This window comes from Oncorhynchus keta, unplaced genomic scaffold (assembly GCF_023373465.1).
Source record: "Oncorhynchus keta strain PuntledgeMale-10-30-2019 unplaced genomic scaffold, Oket_V2 Un_scaffold_9739_pilon_pilon, whole genome shotgun sequence".
NCBI lineage: Eukaryota > Metazoa > Chordata > Actinopteri > Salmoniformes > Salmonidae > Oncorhynchus > Oncorhynchus keta.
The window spans coordinates 615,183-634,504 of record NW_026291018.1 but is presented as its reverse complement, the minus strand read 5'-3'; the positions used below and the strand labels follow the sequence as shown (position 1 = coordinate 634,504).

At 44.7% G+C, this 19,322-nt stretch overlaps 1 protein-coding gene and 1 pseudogene across 1 annotated transcript; both read left to right on the top strand.

The window, feature by feature from the left end:
* Positions 1-6,074: 6,074 nt before the first annotated feature.
* Positions 6,075-10,711, top strand: LOC118377835 (uncharacterized). The gene is made up of 4 exons (XM_052517735.1): positions 6,075-6,199; positions 6,859-7,191; positions 7,907-8,040; positions 9,843-10,711. The coding sequence occupies exons 1-4, from the start codon at positions 6,133-6,135 to the stop codon at positions 9,951-9,953; spliced, it is 645 nt and encodes a 214-aa protein (XP_052373695.1). The 5' UTR covers positions 6,075-6,132; the 3' UTR covers positions 9,954-10,711.
* On the top strand, positions 8,441-8,493 carry LOC118377836 (uncharacterized; annotated as a pseudogene).
* Positions 10,712-19,322: the final 8,611 nt, after the last annotated feature.

Genomic DNA, 19,322 nt, shown 5'->3' with positions numbered 1-19,322 from the left:
GCAGGGACCCATCCTGTCAGAGCTCGCAGGGACCCATCCTGTCAGAGCTCGCAGGGACCCATCCTGTCAAAGCTCGCAGGGACCCATCCTGTCAGAGCTCGCAGGGACCCATCCTGTCAGAGCTCGCAGGGACCCATCCTGTCAGATTCCTGTAAGCTCACAGGAGCAGGGACACGTCCCATCAGAGCAGGGACCCATCCTGTCAGAGCTCACAGGGACCCATCCTGTCAGAGCTCGCAGGGACCCATCCTGTCAGAGCTCGCAGGGACCCATCCTGTCAGAGCTCGTAGGGAGGGACCCATCCTGTCAGAGCTCGCAGGGACCCATCCTGTCAGAGCTCGTAGGGACCCATCCTGGAGCTGAGAGCTCGCAGGGACCCATCCTGTCAGAGCTCGCAGGGACCCATCCTGTCAGAGCTCGCAGGAACCCATCCTGTCAGAGCTCGTGGGACCCATCCCTGTCAGAGCTCGCAGGGACCCATCCTGTCAGAGCTCGCAGGGACCCATCCTGTCAGAGCTCGCAGGGACCCATCCTGTCAGAGCTCGCAGGGACCCATCCTGTCAGAGCTCGCAGGGACCCATCCTGTCAGAGCTCGCAGGGACCCATCCTGTCAGAGCTCGCAGGGACCCATCCTGTCAGAGCTCGCAGGGACCCATCCTGTCAGAGCTCGCAGGGACCCATCCTGTCAGAGCTCGCAGGGACCCATCCTGTCTCGCGGACCCATCCTGTCAGAGCTCGCAGGGACCCATCCTGTCAGAGCTCGCAGGGACCCATCCTGTCAAAGCTCGGGGACCCATCCTGTCAGAGCTCGCAGGGACCCATCCTGTCAGAGCTCGCAGGGACCCATCCTGTCAGAGCTCATAGGAGCAGGGACCCGTCCTGTAAGATCTCACAGGAGCAGGGACACGTCCCATCAGAGCTCACAGGAGCAGGGACCCCTCCCCAATCAGAGCTCACAGGAGCAGGGACCCATCCCGTCAGAGCTCACAGGAGCAGGGACCCGTCCCATCAGAGCTCACAGGAACAGGAACACGTCCCGTCAGAGCTCACAGGAGCAGGAACACTTCCCATCAGAACTCACAGGAGCAGGAACACGTCCCGTCAGAGCTCACAGGAGCAGGGACACATCCCGTCAGAGCTCACAGGAGCAGGAACACGTCCCGTCAGAGCTCACAGGAGCAGGGACACATCCCCGTCAGAGCTCACAGGAGCAGGGACACGTCCCGTCAGAGCTCACAGGAGCAGGAACACGTCCTGTCAGAGCTCACAGGAGCAGGGACCCGTCCCGTAAGAGCTCACAGGAGCAGGAACACGTCCCGTCAGAGCTCACAGGAGCAGGGACCCGTCCCATCAGAGCTCACAGGAGCAGGAACACGTACCGTCAGAGCTCGCAGGAGCAGGGACCCGTCCCGTTCAGGAGCAGGGACCCGTCCCATTCACAGGAGCATCTCAGAGCTCAAGGTAAGGTTTGTCCTCATGAAATTTTGTCCTCATGAAATTGTTGGGTGAGAAAGAATCCTAAAGATGGTCCAATGGGCATGGTGTGAAGCCTCTCTCTTTGTGTCAGTCTGATAAATCTCCTGATGTCCTCTAGGGTGAGATTCAGGTCCTGCTGAACAACTTGCAGCAGGAGATGAAGTACATGCAGGGGCAGCTCAATACCAGGTTATCATCCCTGCGCAGAGGGTGGGCATCCCTACAACCCTCCCAACAGTCAGCGTCCCTGCGACCAATGCAATGCTCCAACACCATCTCCAATCACCCCCATGGTGGGACCAACATGGAATGGTGGAGTGAATACCACATGTGGAGATTTCTACTGCAAGAGAAAGGGTCATTTAAGCTTTATTTTATGAGTAATGAAATTGCTACTCCCGAGTGGTGAAGCGGTCTAAGGCACTGCATCTCAGTGCTAGAGCCGTCACTACAGACACCCTGGTTCGAATCCAGGCTGTATCACAACCGGCCGTGATTGGGAGTCCCATAGGGCGGCACACAATTGGCCCAGTGTCGTCCGGGTTTGGCCGGGGTAGGCCGTCATCGTAAATAAGAATTTGTCCTTAACTGACTTGTCTAGTTAAATAAAGGTTCAATAAAAATACATCAAAAATGTCATTAGTGGTTGTTCTGTATGGTGACATGAGTGGAGTGGACTGACTTCTCCCACTTGTCACAGATATCCGGAGTAGATGTGGTGCATTGTTCCATAATGAACATCACCGAGGCCAACCCTCAGAGCCAGACTGGCAGCCGGCCGGGGCTGAGCCTGAGACACCTGCTGTAGCGCTTCAGAACAGTGGATGATGGATCTTCAGGAGAGGAAAGTAGATTCATTCATCTGATGAGAAAGACAACTCCGTAAGGAACCTGTTTAAATATTATTTGTAGACACAAAACTGACCCCAAGGCTTAGGTATTCACTTTATATCATGTCAGTTAAAAATAGTGGCTGATCATTGTATTTTAACTGTGAGAATGGTACTAATCATTTGGAGAATTTGTTGATGTGGTTTACAGAACAAGCCTGTACCACCTCCTCCCCCGATGGGAATGTATCTGGGGAACTCTGGTCTTCCCAAAGGGGGGAATCCTTACTTCAGGAAAGCAGGTGAAAATGGTTCAATTGAAATACTGTGCCAGCCAATTATCGCTTTCTCTGGTGATCTCCTGCCTGCTAACATCTTTCCTCTAGTCTAACAGCAGGTCAAAGGGAAAAATATCCCAGGATGCTCTACTCTGATGGGACCACCTCAACACCACCAAGCCAGCTCCGTTGACAGTTCCCTGCCCAACACTCCACCCTCGTGGCACAGATGACAGAAACTTGCCCCTGGAACTCTACCCTACTTTGGTATGAATCCTTCCAAAGTTAATTGATTTCATAAACTGAGCTTTGTACAGTTGCATAGCAAGTGGTTGAAGTAGCAGCACTATTTTTCATTTTGTCTCACAGGCCATTTGCCCAGAGGGACCATATCCACACATGAATATTTCAGACTTCAGCATAGAAAAACTATTGAAAAAAGTATCCCTCTCTACTTCATGTCTTGATGTTCACATTAATTTAATATACTGTATGTTCTATCATCATTTATATTTGCTATATGTTACATACTGTACAGATGTACAATATGTAAATCAATATTTTATTAATATATGAACATGCATTACAAAAAATATACAAAAGCAATTTTAATGTACCACCATATACAGTATCTCAATATACAACTTTTATGTATGGGTACCTCACTTGAGATCAGTGATGAACTGTTTTCTAATAGGATATTTTCTGTATCAGGTTTAGCTCCAGTGTTTGGCCCAGAAATGTTTCCTTTTGTGTTTCCAGCTCTCTGAGGCCTGGCCCTCAAAAGTACCCAAATTGTTGGCTTTATGCAGACACCTCTCCCCCCCACTAGAGAGCGTTGTTCTCACACCCTGACTTGAGGTTTACCAACAGTAGGTGCTGTGTGCACTGGCTTTAGTTCCAGACCCATTCTAACCTGATTCAATAAGCAATTGACCAGACACACTCTAACCTGATTCAATAAGCAATTGACCAGATGCACTCTAACCTGATTCAATAAGCAATTGACCAGACACACTCTAACCTGATTCACTAAGCAATTGACCAGACCCACTCTAACCTGATTCAATAAGCAATTGACCAGACCCACTCTAACCTGATTCAATAAGCAATTGACCAGACACACTCTAACCTGATTCACTAAGCAATTGACCAGACCCACTCTAACCTGATTCAATAAGCAATTGACCAGAGGCACTCTAACCTGATTCAATAAGCAATTGACCAGATCCACACTAACCTGATTCAACAAGCAATTGACCAGACCCACTCCAACCTGATTCAATAAGCAACTGACCAGACCAGACCCACTCCAACCTGATTCAACAAGCAACTGACCAGACCCACTCCAACCTGATTCAACAAGCAACTGACCAGACCCACTCTAACCTGATTCAACAAGCAATTGACCAGACCCACTCTAACCTGATTCAACAAGCAATTGACCAGACCCACTCTAACCTGATTCAACAAGAAATCGACCTGACCCACTCCAACCTGATTCAACAAGAAATCGACCAGACCCACTCTAACCTGATTCAACAAGCAATTGACCAGACACACTCTATCCTGATTCAATAAGCAATTTACCATGGTCTTCAATTTAGACCATAATTATTGAATCAGGTATGTACCTTCCTCCACAGTGTAGCTTTCAAGGGAGATGTCATGTTATATAATTTGCTGTTAAATATGTTGTGGTGAGGTTATGTTATGTGGTGAACCATTCACCTCTATGTCTGGGAGTAGAGGATATGTTATGTGGTGAACCATTCACCTATGTCTGGGAGATTCACCTCTATGTCTGGGAGTAACCTCTATGTCTGGGAGTAGAGGAGGATATGTTATGTAGTGAACCATTCACCTCTATGTCTGGGAGTAGAGGATATGTTATGTGGTGAACCATTCACCTCTATGTCTGGGAGTAGAGGATACCATTCACCTCTATGTCTGGGAGTAGAGGATATGTTATGTGGTGAACCATTCACCTCTATGTCTGAGACAAGGATATGTTATGTGGTGAACCATTCACCTCTATGTCTGGGAGTAGAGGATATGTTATGTGGTGAACCATTCACCTCTATGTCTGGGATTATGTTATGTAGTGAACCATTCACCTCTATGTCTGGGAGTAGAGGATATGTTATGTGGTGAACCATTCACCTCTATGTCTGGGAGTAGAGGATATGTTATGTAGTGAACCATTCACCTCTATCATGTCTGGGAGTAGAGGATATGTTATGTAGTGAACCATTCACCTCTATGTCTGGGAGTAGAGGATATGTTATGTAGTGAACCATTCACCTCTATGTCTGGGAGTAGAGGATATGTTATGTGGTGAACCATTCACCTCTATGTCTGGGAGTAGAGGATATGTTATGTAGTGAACCATTCACCTCTATGTCTGAGAGTAGAGGATATGTTATGTAGTGAACCATTCACCTCTATGTCTGGGAGTAGAGGATATGTTATGTAGTGAACCATTCACCTCTATGTCTGGGAGTAGAGGATATGTTATGTAGTGAACCATTCACCTCTATGTCTGGGAGTAGAGGATATGTTATGTAGTGAACCATTCACCTCTATGTCTGGGAGTAGAGGATATGTTATGTGGTGAACCATTCACCTCTATCATGTCTGAGAGTAGAGGATATGTTATGTAGTGAACCATTCACCTCTATCATGTCTGAGAGTAGAGGATATGTTATGTAGTGAACCATTCACCTCTATCATGTCTGAGAGTAGAGGATATGTTATGTAGTGAACCATTCACCTCTATCATGTCTGAGAGTAGATGTTATGTAGTATTCACCTCTATGTCTGGGATGTATGTTATGAACCATTCACCTCTATGTCTGTCTGAGAGTAGAGGATATGTTATGTAGTGAACCATTCACCTCTATCATGTCTGGGAGTAGAGGATATGTTATGTAGTGAATTCCATTCATGTCTGGGAGTAGAGGATATGTTATGTAGTGAACCATTCACCTCTATCATGTCTGAGAGTAGAGGATATGTTATGTAGTGAACCATTCACCTCTATCATGTCTGAGAGTAGAGGATATGTTATGTAGTGAACCATTCTGGGAGTAGGGAGTCCAGTGTTACGCACATCACCTGAACCCAGGTTGCACATAGAAAGCATCAGTAGAGTTAGAAGTCATTGTTGTCACACACTCTGGCTTGTTATATTTACCTGCCTAGTCTCCCTAATAACAGGTCACAACAGTGTGAACTAACTTTGAAAAGTTGATGGCGTGTGTCCATTTGAAGTGGTTGTTGTAGCGTTCCATTCCAGTTGTACTTGAAGTGACTGTCTTTGAATGACAAACACACACATTAATGCTCTGAAAATAATTGTGTTTTGTTGTTTAATCTCATTTATCCCTAACCTATGACTGTATCACACACACACACGTAGGCCTCTTTAGTGTTCCTATTGGTGGAGAGGTTCTAGAGCAGACACCACTGTGGTATAGACATTCTGTATATTTCCTGTTATTTGAAGGCTCAGTTTAGTTGTGATGTGAAGATCTTGTATTGGCAGGATGTCTGCACTCTGTCTGTGTTGTGCAGTCTTCCTCTGTCTCCTTTGCAGCACCCTGGCTGAGAAAGGTGAGTGGTGTTTATTTGAGTTTTCTATTGGGAGGTGGACATCCTTTTGAGTTCATGGAAAGGGGTGTTTTTTTATTCAACATTTCATCTAGTCAATTTTACATTTAAAATATATTATGTTCAGTCGACTCCTGATAAGCGCACTTTGAATAAGTACAATACAGTTTTCCAGTCTCATTTCAATTACGTGATTTTCAATAGCTTGCTCCTGATAACTGCATATCTGGCACAACAGTCCCAAGCCATTGCCTTTTTCAGGAGTCCACTGTAATCTAGAGTCCACTGTAATCTAGAGTCCACTGTAATCTAGAGTCCACTGTAATCTAGAGTCCACTGTAATCTAGAGTCCACTGTAATCTAGAGTCCACTGTAATCTAGAGTCCACTGTAATCTAGAGTCCACTGTAATCTAGAGTTGCAATATCATAGATATACACATGCTGTTTTCAAGTCATTTACTTTTCAAGCATAATATTCAAATGAGAGTAGTAGATGGTTCCTTGTATTCATAATCCATTTCCAAAAATAGACCCAGACTTGACTTGTGAAACTAGTTTTGGGTAGTAAAGATCTCCTTAATTGGTTGGTATTGGCTTCTCCTTAAAGCAAAAGATCTGACACATATGTTGTGTGTGTTTTTCTCCCATCTGCTCATGAAAGGGAGCAAGGGACTGCTGGTCCGAAAGCAGGAGGGAGACACTATGACCATCCACTGCAGCACCTCTCTGCCAGACCAAGAAAACCTGAGTGTGTACATGCGCCTAACAAAAGAGATTCTAGTCCTCTACTTTCACCAGGCAACAGAAAAATTAACCCTCCACGAGAGGTTCAAACTCAGATTGACGACTAACGGAAGACTCAACAAAATGGACATCACCATCACAAACCTGACCATAGAAGACTCTGGGGCCTACTGGTGTGTGTACAGTGTTTATAAGAAAAACAAGATTGAGAAGACTGAGGGGGAAGGAGCTGTTTTGCTGGTGGTGAATGGTGAGTGTCTCAGCCAGTCCTGATTCGTTCCCTAACCTTCCATTTGGCACTTACTGCACCCTTCAATGTTCAACTTCTTTGTGGTCATATGCTCAAGCACAGTGAAATGCTTAACTTGCAAGCCTTACCCTACAGTGCAGCATTCAATATCAAAATAGTATAACTAATAAGCAATTAAATAGAAAACAACATGAGAAGTAAGATAAGGAGCTGGATAAATGGATATGAATGGTAATCAGTAAACCATGAACAGCAGTGTAGTGGTAGTGATACATCTAATACAAAGGGGGAAGTAGTTATGAACCATTCAACAGTCTTATGGTCAGGGGACAGAAGCTGTTTAGGAGCCTGTTGGTCTGAGCCTTTATGGACCGGTACCGTCTGCCGGACGGCAATTTTTCTGGCCTTTCACAGCCTGGCATGTATGTCCTGGATACAGATCTGTACGTTGGAAGCTGCTCCACTGGTTATACCTATCACGATCCTACAGATCTGCAAATATTGAATGGTAATGGGGTCAAGAGGAGGGTTAGGGAACGATTCAGGACCATTGTCTTAATGTGATCTCTGAGCAGCGCAGGCTCATAGGAACTAATCCTAATTTGAGCTACCAGGCTGTAACTTCTAAACAAGTTCAGACTGGTCAGTTTGTTGAGTTGTATTGGACTGAACTGAATTAAAACGTGTGCTACCCTGGTGTGTTGCTGTGCCACAGATGTGGAGTGTGACCAGAATGACGCGTCCTCAGGGCTAGGAATGTCCTGGTATCTAGTCCTGGTCTCAGCTGTCACTGCTGGCTCTGTGCTTCTCCTGAGTCTGCTCATCCTCTTCATCTGGGTCATCCCCAGGGTAAGTACTACAGTAAAGTGTGTGTGTGCCCACATAAAAAATACTGCGGTTTACTATAGAATACTACAGTAGTGACTATAGAATTCTGGAGTAAACTGTAGTATACAGTACAATACTATACACTGTAGTATCCCTCAATCATGTGTAGTACTTAATGTTGTAGTATACTGCAGTATTATCTGAAAAAAACCTGAGTAAATTCTACAGTATTGTCCCCAAAAACACTACAGTCTGCAAAAACACTAAACTTTAACGATAGTAAATACTACAGTATTTAATTTGCACAACCCCTAACCATTCCCCTCCCCATATCCACATTTGTACTAGGTTAGTTCAGAGATTCTGCTTTTTTCTATATATTCTCAGACCCCTGTCCTACCTCCCTACCTACAGGTTTGGAAAATGTTCTCTTTTAGTATTTCTCCAGTAGGTTTCCTCAAGGAAAAAGCCTCCACTTCTATTTGAAAGATAATAAAACTAAAATACTATAGTAAATACTACAATAATGTCCGCAATGGCACAACAGTAAATACTATAGTATATTACAGTCCGCAAAAACACGACAGTAAGTACTACAGTATACAATCGGCAAGCACACTGCAGTAAATACTACAGTAAATACTACACACTGCAAAAACACTTAATTAAATACGTATATAATACAGTTAATTTACATCATACAATACATCATTAATTTACATAATTATTTTTACTATAGTTAACTGTAAATACTAGAGTATAATACAGTAAATACTACTTTAGTACGCAAAAACACTACTGTAAATACTACAGTATATTACAGTCCGCAAAACCAGTAAATACTATAGTATAAAATACAGTTTTATTTTACTACAGTATTCATACTATAGTTAACTGTAAATACTACAGTAAATACTACTTTAGTCCACAAAAACACTATAGTGAATACCACAGTATTTATATCATAGTATACTGTAGTATGTGTGTGTGTGTATGTGTGTGTGTGTGTGTGTGTAGGTGTTTAAACTTGTGAATCTGTGTGTAGGTGTTTGAGTGTGTGTGTCGGGTGGCAAGATTGCCACCTCAGCACTGTCTCCACTGACCTGTCTTTGGTAGGAAAATGCACAGTTTTTAACTTCAGCCTTTTGCTTTGACTCATATATGTAGACCTGATGTAATCTGTTGGGGAAGTTCTATTATCGGTACTGTCACAACATATTTGACAGGATATAGCTCCTTATACAAGAGATGTTCAGTGGTATTGTTTGATTTCATCTACATTGATCGTATTTCATGAGTTATGAACTGCTTCTGGGGTCTTGCGCAAATTCTGCCCCTACATATTCCGTCTCATATTCCGTGTGTGTGTGTGTGTGTGTGTGTGTGTGTGTGTGTGTGTGTGTGTGTGTGTGTGTGTGTGTGTGTGTGTGTGTGTGTGTGTGTGTACAGTATACATGTACATTTTTGACATTTGCAATGTGTTGATGATAATGTTAGTTCAATTAATTTCAATTCCATACAAAAGGGATTTACTGAAACACAAGACCACTTCTGACCCCCCTTCTAAAGACACGGCGACAGGAAGCCTAGAGGTTAAGAGCGTTGAGCCAGTAACAGAAAAGGTGCTGGTTAGAATCCCCGAGCAGACTTGGTGAAAAATGTGTTGCTGTGCTCTTGAGCAAGGCGCTTAACCCTAATTGCTCCTGTAAGTCGCTTAACCCTAATTGCTCCTGTAAGTCGCTCTGGATAAGAGTGTCAGTTAAATGTTAATAACATAGCGTACTAATAGTACCTTTTCTGACCAAGATCTCTTGTCTTCCCAGTTAAAGGCATGGCGTGCAACGATCAGACCAACACAGGGCAAGAGTAGCGATGTCTATGAAGACATGCGCACCACCATCAGACGTGCACACCCCCCTCAGATGGGTTATTAGTGATGTTGCACGGCAGACATCTTTACTTTTGGCACCAACCTAAGACAGGTTGCTACGGGTGTTGCACAGCAGCCATCTTTACTTTGGGCACGACCTTCGGACAGCTTGTTACTGATGATGCACGGCAGCCATCTTTAATTTGGGTCCAAATGGAAGCTCATGTCAGCTGACTAGGAGACAATTATGTAAACATACTGTAATACATGATGTCAACGAAGGACTTTGAAAGATATATTCTCAGGTTGTGTTAAGTAGCAAGGGCTTGCATCAAGGATTTACTCTTATGTCAGTCATTCAACCTCAAGGTAAGATACCTATGTACTGTAGCTACTTAAGTACACAGCATTGTATGTGACTGACATCACACATTGTAAATGGTTGTTCATACAGAGGTTTGTTATAGTCCTTGACCCTGACGTAGCAGGTAGAATTTGAGTCTTGTAATTACAACCACAATTTAACTTGAAAATAGCACTGATTGCTGTGCATGGAATTTCATTGTCTTTAGCTGTACATTCTATTTTTCTTTATAGATTGACAATATATGTTTTAACAACTTTTAAATGTTGAATTGATTCTCTATTGTATATATTTTTTAACATATTTGATGGCATTGGGCCTATGCCTATTTTTCAGTTGCCAGGCAACTTTTACTGCTACTTTATTGTAATATTTTGCATTCTTTAGTTCCTGTACTGATCATGTTGTTCCTGTAATGATAGTCTATTTTTTATAATAAATGAGTCATAAGATTAACAGTTCCGTTTCTGTGGTCATTGTGGCATCTCATGTTTTTCACAACAGTTTTGTGATGTTTGCATTTTAAGAACCCACGTCAGCAGGGCTCGTCTCTCTAAAGGAAAACGAGTGTATTTTTTATATTTGCTGGACAGGCTGGGTTTGGTCGGTCCTGCTGTCACCTTACAGCCCTTACTGTATGGCCCACTAACTAGCTGGGATCCAATCACAGGTCTACCGCTTTACTGAATACTGTGTTCCCTTCCATTTACTCCTGTCTCTCTCATTAAATCACCTGCTGTCACCTTACAGCCCTTACTGTATGGCCCACTAACTAGCTGGGATCCAATCACAGGTCTACCGCTTTACTGAATACTGTGTTCCCCTTCCATTTACACCTGTCTCTCTCATTAAATCACCTGCTGTCACCTTACAGCCCTTACTGTATGGCCCACTAACTAGCTGGGATCCAATCACAGGTCTACCGCTTTACTGAATAATGTGTTCCCTTCCATTTACACCTGTCTCTCTCATTAAATCACACAAATATGAAAAGGAGTGGAAACACACTCTCCTTAAAAAAAACAGTATTCTGAAAGCCGTAATGACTATCCGTTAATAAGTCCACCTACTGACTCATTAACACAAGAGTTATACTGCATTCCGATTACACTAATGTGTGTTAATGCAGAATCATTTTCCAGTGGAGTGTCATTCTACAACAACTTAATAGCTGTGTTCAGGGTTTCCAATAGAGCAGTGGTCCTCAACCCCTGGTCTGTGGACCACCACTGTTCCCTGAGATGTTAGTGATTGGTCCCTCAGATGGTTGGCTGACACAAATTAAGTTTGATCTAGTTTGTGTTAATCAAAGCATTTTTGGATGGGGAGAGGAGTCTCTGCTCAGTCTCTGAGGCAAAAAGGTTCAGAATCGTTACATCTAGAGATTCGTTATATCTAAAGCCTTGCAAGACAGTCTTTCCATGAGTCAAAAGGCAAGGGCCTAAATGTCACACTGTTTGTCACTAAAGCATGCACAACACCAGACCACAGTGGAGGTGCATGTTGTTTTCAGTGTACACATCACTTACGTGTGGTGAAAGTTTGGTTAAAGCTGTGACTTTCTTCTCCCGCTGTGGACCCGGGTATTTTTATATGGTGCAGCAAGTGTACAGTGTATGTACAGAGGTGTGTCTTTGTGTGATGGTAGTGGGGTGTGTGTGTGTGTGTGTCTTTGTGGGATGGTAGTGGTATGTGTGTGTGTGTGTGTGTGTGTGTGTGTGTGTGTGTGTGTGTGTGTGTGTGTGTGTGTGTGTGTGTGTGTGTGTGTGTGTGTGTGTGTGTGTGTGTGTGTGTGTGTGATGTGTGTGTGTGTGTGTGTGTGTGTGTGTGTGTGTGTGCGTGTGTGTGTGTGTGTGTGTGTGCTTTTGTGTGATGGTAGTGGTATGGTTGTGTTTGTGTGTGTGTGTGTCTTTGTGTGATGGTATTGGTATGTGTGTTTTTGTGTGTGCCTGTGTGTGTGTGTGTCTTTGTGTGATGGTAGTGGGGTGTGTGTGTGTGTGTGTCTTTGTGGGATGGTAGTGGAGTGTGCATGTGTGCATGGAGATGGCTTAGAGATGGCATAGAGACGAGACTAAGACTTCCTGTCTTTGTGCACGTGTGTTGGTGCATCGTGTGGTCGAAACTGCAAGCAGAGAGGAAGTCAAGACCCCCGTTTACAGGAATACAACATGGGTTACGCTTACTTACCCACACAACCATGATGTTGACTAGCTTGATTAAAGGTCAATAGTCATAACCTTCACCACAAACTGGCCAAGTACATTTTAACTCAGTCCCTGCTGATGTTTACAGTGATTTCAATCCATCATATTTCTCAGGACATTTTCACATACTTCAATTTCTGAAAAAACAAACATACTTTATGTTATGTGTTACACTCACAGCCAGTCATTTCCTGTTTAGCTGTAACATTGCTGATTCTGAAGTATGGGCCTGTACGTCAATTCAAAATAAGTTCCATATGACTTCAATCATTTTCTGACTGCACTCCTTTAACGTGAACGAAACTTTCCATGTTTGCCCATAGAGTAAGGGCTCAGAAAGTGACTTTTTGGACCTGAATGCCAAAACATTAAAAGTTGACCCATTTTGCATTCCCACACCCTACCATGAGACATCCATGTCTTCATCACCGAACAGTTGAGTTTGACATCATTTTAAAGCTTACGAACAGGCTTGTCAAACTGTAAAGAAATGGGTCTACTTTGAGCACCTCTATCATGAATGTTTTGGCATTCAGGTCCAAACTGTCCCATTCTGACCACTTCCACCATGGAACATGTATGAAACGTTGTGTTCAAAGGGGTGCAGACAGAAAGTGATTGAAATCATATGGAACGACCCAGAGACATTCTCAGGAGGACAAAACACGGGTGTGCGAGATACTGTGAAATAACAATGTGTGTACTGTGAAAGTGCTTTGTCGAGAGATTGTGTGACAGCACTCACAACATTACACCTACTTTCTTGTGATGTCTCATAGAACCTTAACCCTGGACGGATGGAAGAAAAGTCCCAAAGATTCCTCAATGTAAAGAACTTTACATTATTATTACACTGTAGTTGTCCTCCAATGAGTCAAGATGACCTTCAATGATTCCTTCCGATATCTGGTCTGGGTCTCAACATGGCCATTATGTAACGTTTTTCTCCTTGTCCTGTCCATTGGCTCTCTTAGGGTCCACATTGAATTGGCACATATAGAATGAATAGCTTGGCTGACAACACTAGTCAGATGATGTGTCAGTCTGACACTGAAAGGGGGAAGGCTGAGCTGAACTACTGAACAAAAATATAAACGCAACATATAAAGTGTTGGTCCTGTTTTTCATGACCTGAAATAAAAAAGGAGTATATCTGTCTGTAGCAAAGCCCTTTTGTGGGGAAAAACTCATTCTGATTGGCTGTGCCTGGCACCCCAGTGGGTGGGCCTGGGCCCTCCCATGCCCACTCATGGCTGCACCCCTGCCCAGTCATGTGAAATCCATAGATTAGGGCTTTATTTAAATTGACTGATTTACTTATATGAAGTGTAACTCAGTAACATCTTTGAAATGAGTGCATGTTGCGTTCATATTTTGGATCAGTATACATGGTGCTGCATCTGACTGAGAGGATGTGGTTATAACAGCCTACATTTCATAATAGATGCAGTAACCTACATACAGTAATTTCAAAACATAGATAAGAAAGAATTGATAGGATCATCAGTTAAGTTTGCAACTGATTGTTTTGTATTGAAAGTACTGATCATGGGTGAGCAGGCAGGTCTCCCGTGATACAAGTCAGTATTCAACGTCCATCCATGTCTGAGGACTTCGGGAGCAGAGTATGTGAGCGGAGCAGAGCTGGAGAGAGGAGTTGAGCTGGAGAGAGGAGCTGAGCTGGAGAGAGGAGCAGAGCTGGAGAGAGGAGCTGAGCTGGAGAGAGGAGCTGAGCTGGAGAGAGGAGCTGAGCTGGAGAGAGGAGCAGAGCTGGAGAGAGGAGCTGAGCTGGAGCGAGGAGATGAGCGTGCCCAATTTGACTGGAACGAGGAGCTGAGCGTGCCCAATTTGACTGGAGCGAGGAGCTGAGCGTGCCCAATTTGACTGGAGCGAGGAGCTGAGCGTGCCCAATTTGACTGGAGCGAGGAGCTGAGCGTGCCCAATTTGACTGGAGCGTGGAGCTGAGCGTGCCCAATTTGACTGGAGCGAGGAGCTGAGCGTGCCCAATTTGACTGGAGCGAGGAGCTGAGCGTGCCCAATTTGACTGGAGCGAGGAGCTGAGCGTGCCCAATTTGACTGGAGCGAGGAGCTGAGCGTGCCCAATTTGACTGGAGCGAGGAGCTGAGCGTGCCCAATTTGACTGGAGCGTGGAGCTAAGCATGCCCAATTTGACTGGAGCGTGGAGCTGAGCGTGCCCAATTTGACTGGAGCGTGGAGCTGAGCGTGCCCAATTTGACTGGAGCGTGGAGCTGAGCGTGCCCAATTTGACTGGAGCGAGGAGCTGAGCGTGCCCAATTTGACTGGAGCGTGGAGCTGAGCGTGCCCAATTTGACTGGAGCGTGGAGCTGAGCGTGCCCAATTTGACTGGAGCGTGGAGCTGAGCGTGCCCAATTTGACTGGAGCGTGGAGCTGAGCGTGCCCAATTTGACTGGAGCGAGGAGCTGAGCGTGCCCAATTTGACTGGAGCGTGGAGCTGAGCGTGCCCAATTTGACTGGAGCGTGGAGCTGAGCGTGCCCAATTTGACTGGAGCGAGGAGCTGAGCGTGCCCAATTTGACTGGAGCGTGGAGCTGAGCGTGCCCAATTTGACTGGAGCGTGGAGCAACTTTCCCAAAGGCTGGAGCATCGGCTGCTTCTCGCTGCTCCAATTTCACTCCAGTAGCGTTCACTTCACCAGCTCAGGGCCCGGACCAGCATGCATCTGTAGTCTACTTGTGTGCTGCTATAGCTCCTTGCTTTAGCAACTCATCTATTATGCTACATTTTTCACAAAGAAACTGATAAAACACACAGGTGAAAAATAAAGGTGACTTATAAAGATGAGGACCAATAGCCAGATATGGAGTGCAGTGATGTCGTGTCCATAACTAAAGTATAATTGTGCAATCTGAAAAGACAGGTATCCCTAAAGCATGATGGTGTACTTAATACGTGCACATGCTAACAGAAAGGAACGAGGTAAAGCATTTACAAACATTTTTTTTAAAAAATCTGATCTTTTAAAGGTTCCGTCCATTTTTGTTCTATGTTCTATAAAATTCAAAAGGCATGGCACATCTGAGCTATCTTTTTTTGCAGGTGCATGATAACGGTTGAATAAAATGTGAAAAAAATAAGAAACCCGCACACCGCTCTTGATGCTATCACTGTTCTTTAATAACCTTTATATATTGGCCACACGGCCTTAAACTTAAGCACGTTTTCTCAGAAGACTGTTTCGGGTCTAGAAACCCAACAAAGAACTGGTACCCATTTTAAGCCCAAAAGCACATTCTGTCCTATAGTTAACAACTCGATTAATACCTATTGTAGATTAGTCGGACAAGAAGCCATGTCAGTATATAGGAGAAAAACAAACCACATTCAGAAAAACCTCCCAAGACCAGAAGAACAGGCACTTAACGAACTAATGAAAGACTAATCTTTGGTTATCAAACCTGTAGACAAGGGCTGTGGTGCTGTGGTCATTTTAGACTTGTTGATCCCACACAGGTGTTCCAAAGGGAGATACACTCTAATCTGGATCCCTATTAAATAACCTTATCTCAAAACCTGAATATGAATACCTTTGCTGCAAATGTGCCATATGTCCATTTTACAAAAATTACACAAACCTAAAACAAGGCAATTATCCAGGCAGACCAGTGGTTGCAAGAATAGGCTAAATGCTAGAGCCATTTTCGACCTTCGTAGACTCTTATTAAATCTCATGCGCAAGCATTGCCATCATAAGTGAAAGATACAAAACTTCATAAACAAGATCTCACCAATAACAGGATTAACATAAAACTGCATTTTGGTCACATTAGATGTTGAGAATCTATATACCAACATTTCCCCATATGGGGGCTGACAGCCCGAGCTCACTATTTGAGAGACAGAGATACTAACGAATATCCACCTACAAAACTTTATTCTAGAGCTGACTGAATATGTTTTTTATTTATTTTTATTTATTTCACCTTTATTTAACCAGGTAGGCTAGTTGAGAACAAGTTCTCATTTGCAACTGCGACCTGGCCAAGATAAAGCATAGCAGTGTGAACAGACAACACAGAGTTACACATGGAGTAAACAATTAGCAAGTCAATAACACAGTAGAAAAAAATGGGCAGTCTATATACAATGTGTGCAAAAGGCATGAGGAGGTAGGCGAATAATACAATTTTGCAGATTAACACTGGAGTGATAAATGATCAGATGGGCATGTACAGGTAGAGATATTGGTGTGCAAAAGAGCAGAAAAGTAAATAAATAAAAACAGTATAAAAACAGTATGGGAATGAGGTAGGTGAAAAAGGGTGAGCTATTTACCTATAGACTATGTACAGCTGCAGCGATCGGTTAGCTGCTCGGATAGCTGATGTTTGAAGTTGGAGAGGGAGATAAAAGTCTCCAACTTCAGCGATTTTTGCAATTTCACAGGCAGCAGAGTACTGGAACGAAAGGCGGCCAAATGAGGTGTTGGCTTTAGGGATGATCAGTGAGATACACCTGCTGGAGCGCGTGCTACGGATGGGTGTTGCCATCGTGACCAGTGAACTGAGATAAGGCGGAGCTTTACCTAGCATGGACTTGTAGATGACCTGGAGCCAGTGGGTCTGGCGACGAATATGTAGTGAGGGCCAGCCGACTAGAGCATACAAGTTGCAGTGGTGGGTGGTATAAGGTGCTTTAGTGACAAAACGGATGGCACTGTGATAGACTGCATCCAGTTTGCTGAGTAGAGTGTTGGAAGCCATTTTGTAGATGACATCGCCCAACCGAGGATCGGTAGGATAGTCAGTTTTACAAGGGTAAGCTTGGCAGCGTGAGTGAAGGAGGCTTTGTTGCGGAATAGAAAGCCGACTCTGGATTTGATTTTTGATTGGAGATGTTTGATGAGTCTGGAAGGAGAGTTTGCAGTCTAGCCAGACACCTAGGTACTTATAGATGTCCACATATTCAAGGTTGGAACCATCCAGGGTGGTGATGCTAGTCGGGCATGCGGGTGCAGGCAGCGATCGGTTGAAAAGCATGCATTTGGTTTTACTCGCGTTTAAGAGCAGTTGGAGGCCACGGAAGGAGTGCTGTATGGCATTGAAGCTCGTTTGGAGGTTGGATAGCACAGTGTCCAATGACGGGCCGAAAGTATATAGAATGGTGTCGTCTTAGAGGTGGATCAGGGAATCGCCCGCAGCAAGAGCAACCATTGATATATACAGAGAAAAGAGTCCCCGAGAATTGAACCCTGTGGCACCCCCATAGAGACTGCCAGAGGACCGGACAGCATGCCCTCTGATTTGACACACTGAACTCTGTCTGCAAAGTAATTGGTGAACCAGGCAAGGGAGTCATCCGAAAACCGAGGCTGTTGAGTCTGCCGATAAGAATTTGGTGATTGACAGAGTGAAAGCCTTGGCGAGGTCGATGAAGACGGCTGCACAGTACTGTCTTTTATCGATGGCGGTTATGATATCATTTAGTACCTTGAGTGTGGCTGAGGTGCACCCGTGACCGGCTAAACCAGATTGCACAGCGGAGAAGGTACGGTGGGATTCGAGATGGTCAGTGACCTGTTTGTTGACTTGGCTTTCGAAGACCTTAGATAGGCAGGGCAGGATGGATATAGGTCTATAGCAGTTTGGGTCCAGGGTGTCTCCCCCTTTGAAGAGGGGATGACTGCGGCAGCTTTCCAATCCTTGGGGATCTCAGAGATATGAAAGAGAGGTTGAACAGGCTGGTAATAGGGGTTGCGACAATGGCGGCAGATAGTTTCAGAAATAGCGGGTCCAGATTGTCAAGCCCAGCTGATTTGTACTGGGTCAGGTTTTGCAGCTCTTTCAGAACATCTGCTATCTGGATTTGGGTAAAGGAGAACCTGGAGAGGCTTGGGTGAGGAACTACGGGGGCGGAGTTTCCGAGGTTGGAGTAGCCAGGCGGAAGGCATGGCCAGCCGTTGAGAAGTGCTTATTGAAGTTTTCGATAATCATGGATTTATCCACTGGAGACCGTGTTTCTAGCCTCAGTGCAGTGGGCAGCTGGGAGGAGGTGCTCTTGTTCTCCATGGACTTCACAGTGTCCCAGAACTTTTTGGAGTTGGAGCTACAGGATGCAAACTTCTGCCTGAAGAAGCTGGCCTTAGCTTTCCTGACTGACTGCGTGTTTGGTTCCTGACTTCCCTGAACAGTTGCATATCACGGGGCTATTCGATGCTATTGCAGTCCGCCACAGGATGTTTTTGTGCTGGTCGAGGGCAGTCAGGTCTGAGAACCAAGGGCTGTATCTGTTCTTGGTTCTGCATTTTTGAACGGATGATGCTTATCTAAAATGGTGAGGAAGTTACTTTTAAAGAATGACCAGGCATCCTCAACTGAATGAGGTCAATGTCCTTCCAGGATACACGGGCCAGGTCGATTAAAAGGCCTGCTCACAGAAGTGTTTTAGGGAGCGTTTGACAGTGATGAGGGGTGGTCGTTTGACTGCGGCTCCGTGGCGGATACAGGCGATGAGGCAGTGATCGCTGAGATCCTGGTTGAAGACAGCGGAGGTATATTTGGAGGGCCAGTTGGTCAGGATGACGTCTATGAGGGTGCCCTTGTTTACAGAGTTAGGGTTGTACCTGGTGGGTTCCTTGATGATTTGAGTGAGATTGAGGGCATCTCAGCTTAGATTGTAGGACTGCCGGTGTTAAGCATACCCAGTTTAGGTCACCTAACAGAACAAACTCTGAAGCTAGATGGGGGCATCAATAAAATGGTTCCAGGGCGCAGCTGGGAGCTGACGGGGGTCGGTAGAGGCGACAGGTGATAGACTTGTTTCTGGAGGAGTATTTTCAAAATTAGTAGTTTTGACATATATTTCAGGTTTGATGATGAATACTACCT

What these genes read in the sequence shown, in the direction of transcription:
- LOC118377835 (XM_052517735.1), top strand. Translation starts at nt 6,133, where the DNA reads ATGTCTGCACTCTGTCTGTGTTGTGCAGTCTTCCTCTGTCTCCTTTGC. An exon ending in CAGCACCCTGGCTGAGAAAG is followed by an intron (nt 6,200 to 6,858) that starts GTGAGTGGTGTT and finishes TGCTCATGAAAG; the next exon opens with GGAGCAAGGGACTGCTGGTC. An exon ending in TCATCTGGGTCATCCCCAGG is followed by an intron (nt 8,041 to 9,842) that starts GTAAGTACTACA and finishes TTGTCTTCCCAG; the next exon opens with TTAAAGGCATGGCGTGCAAC.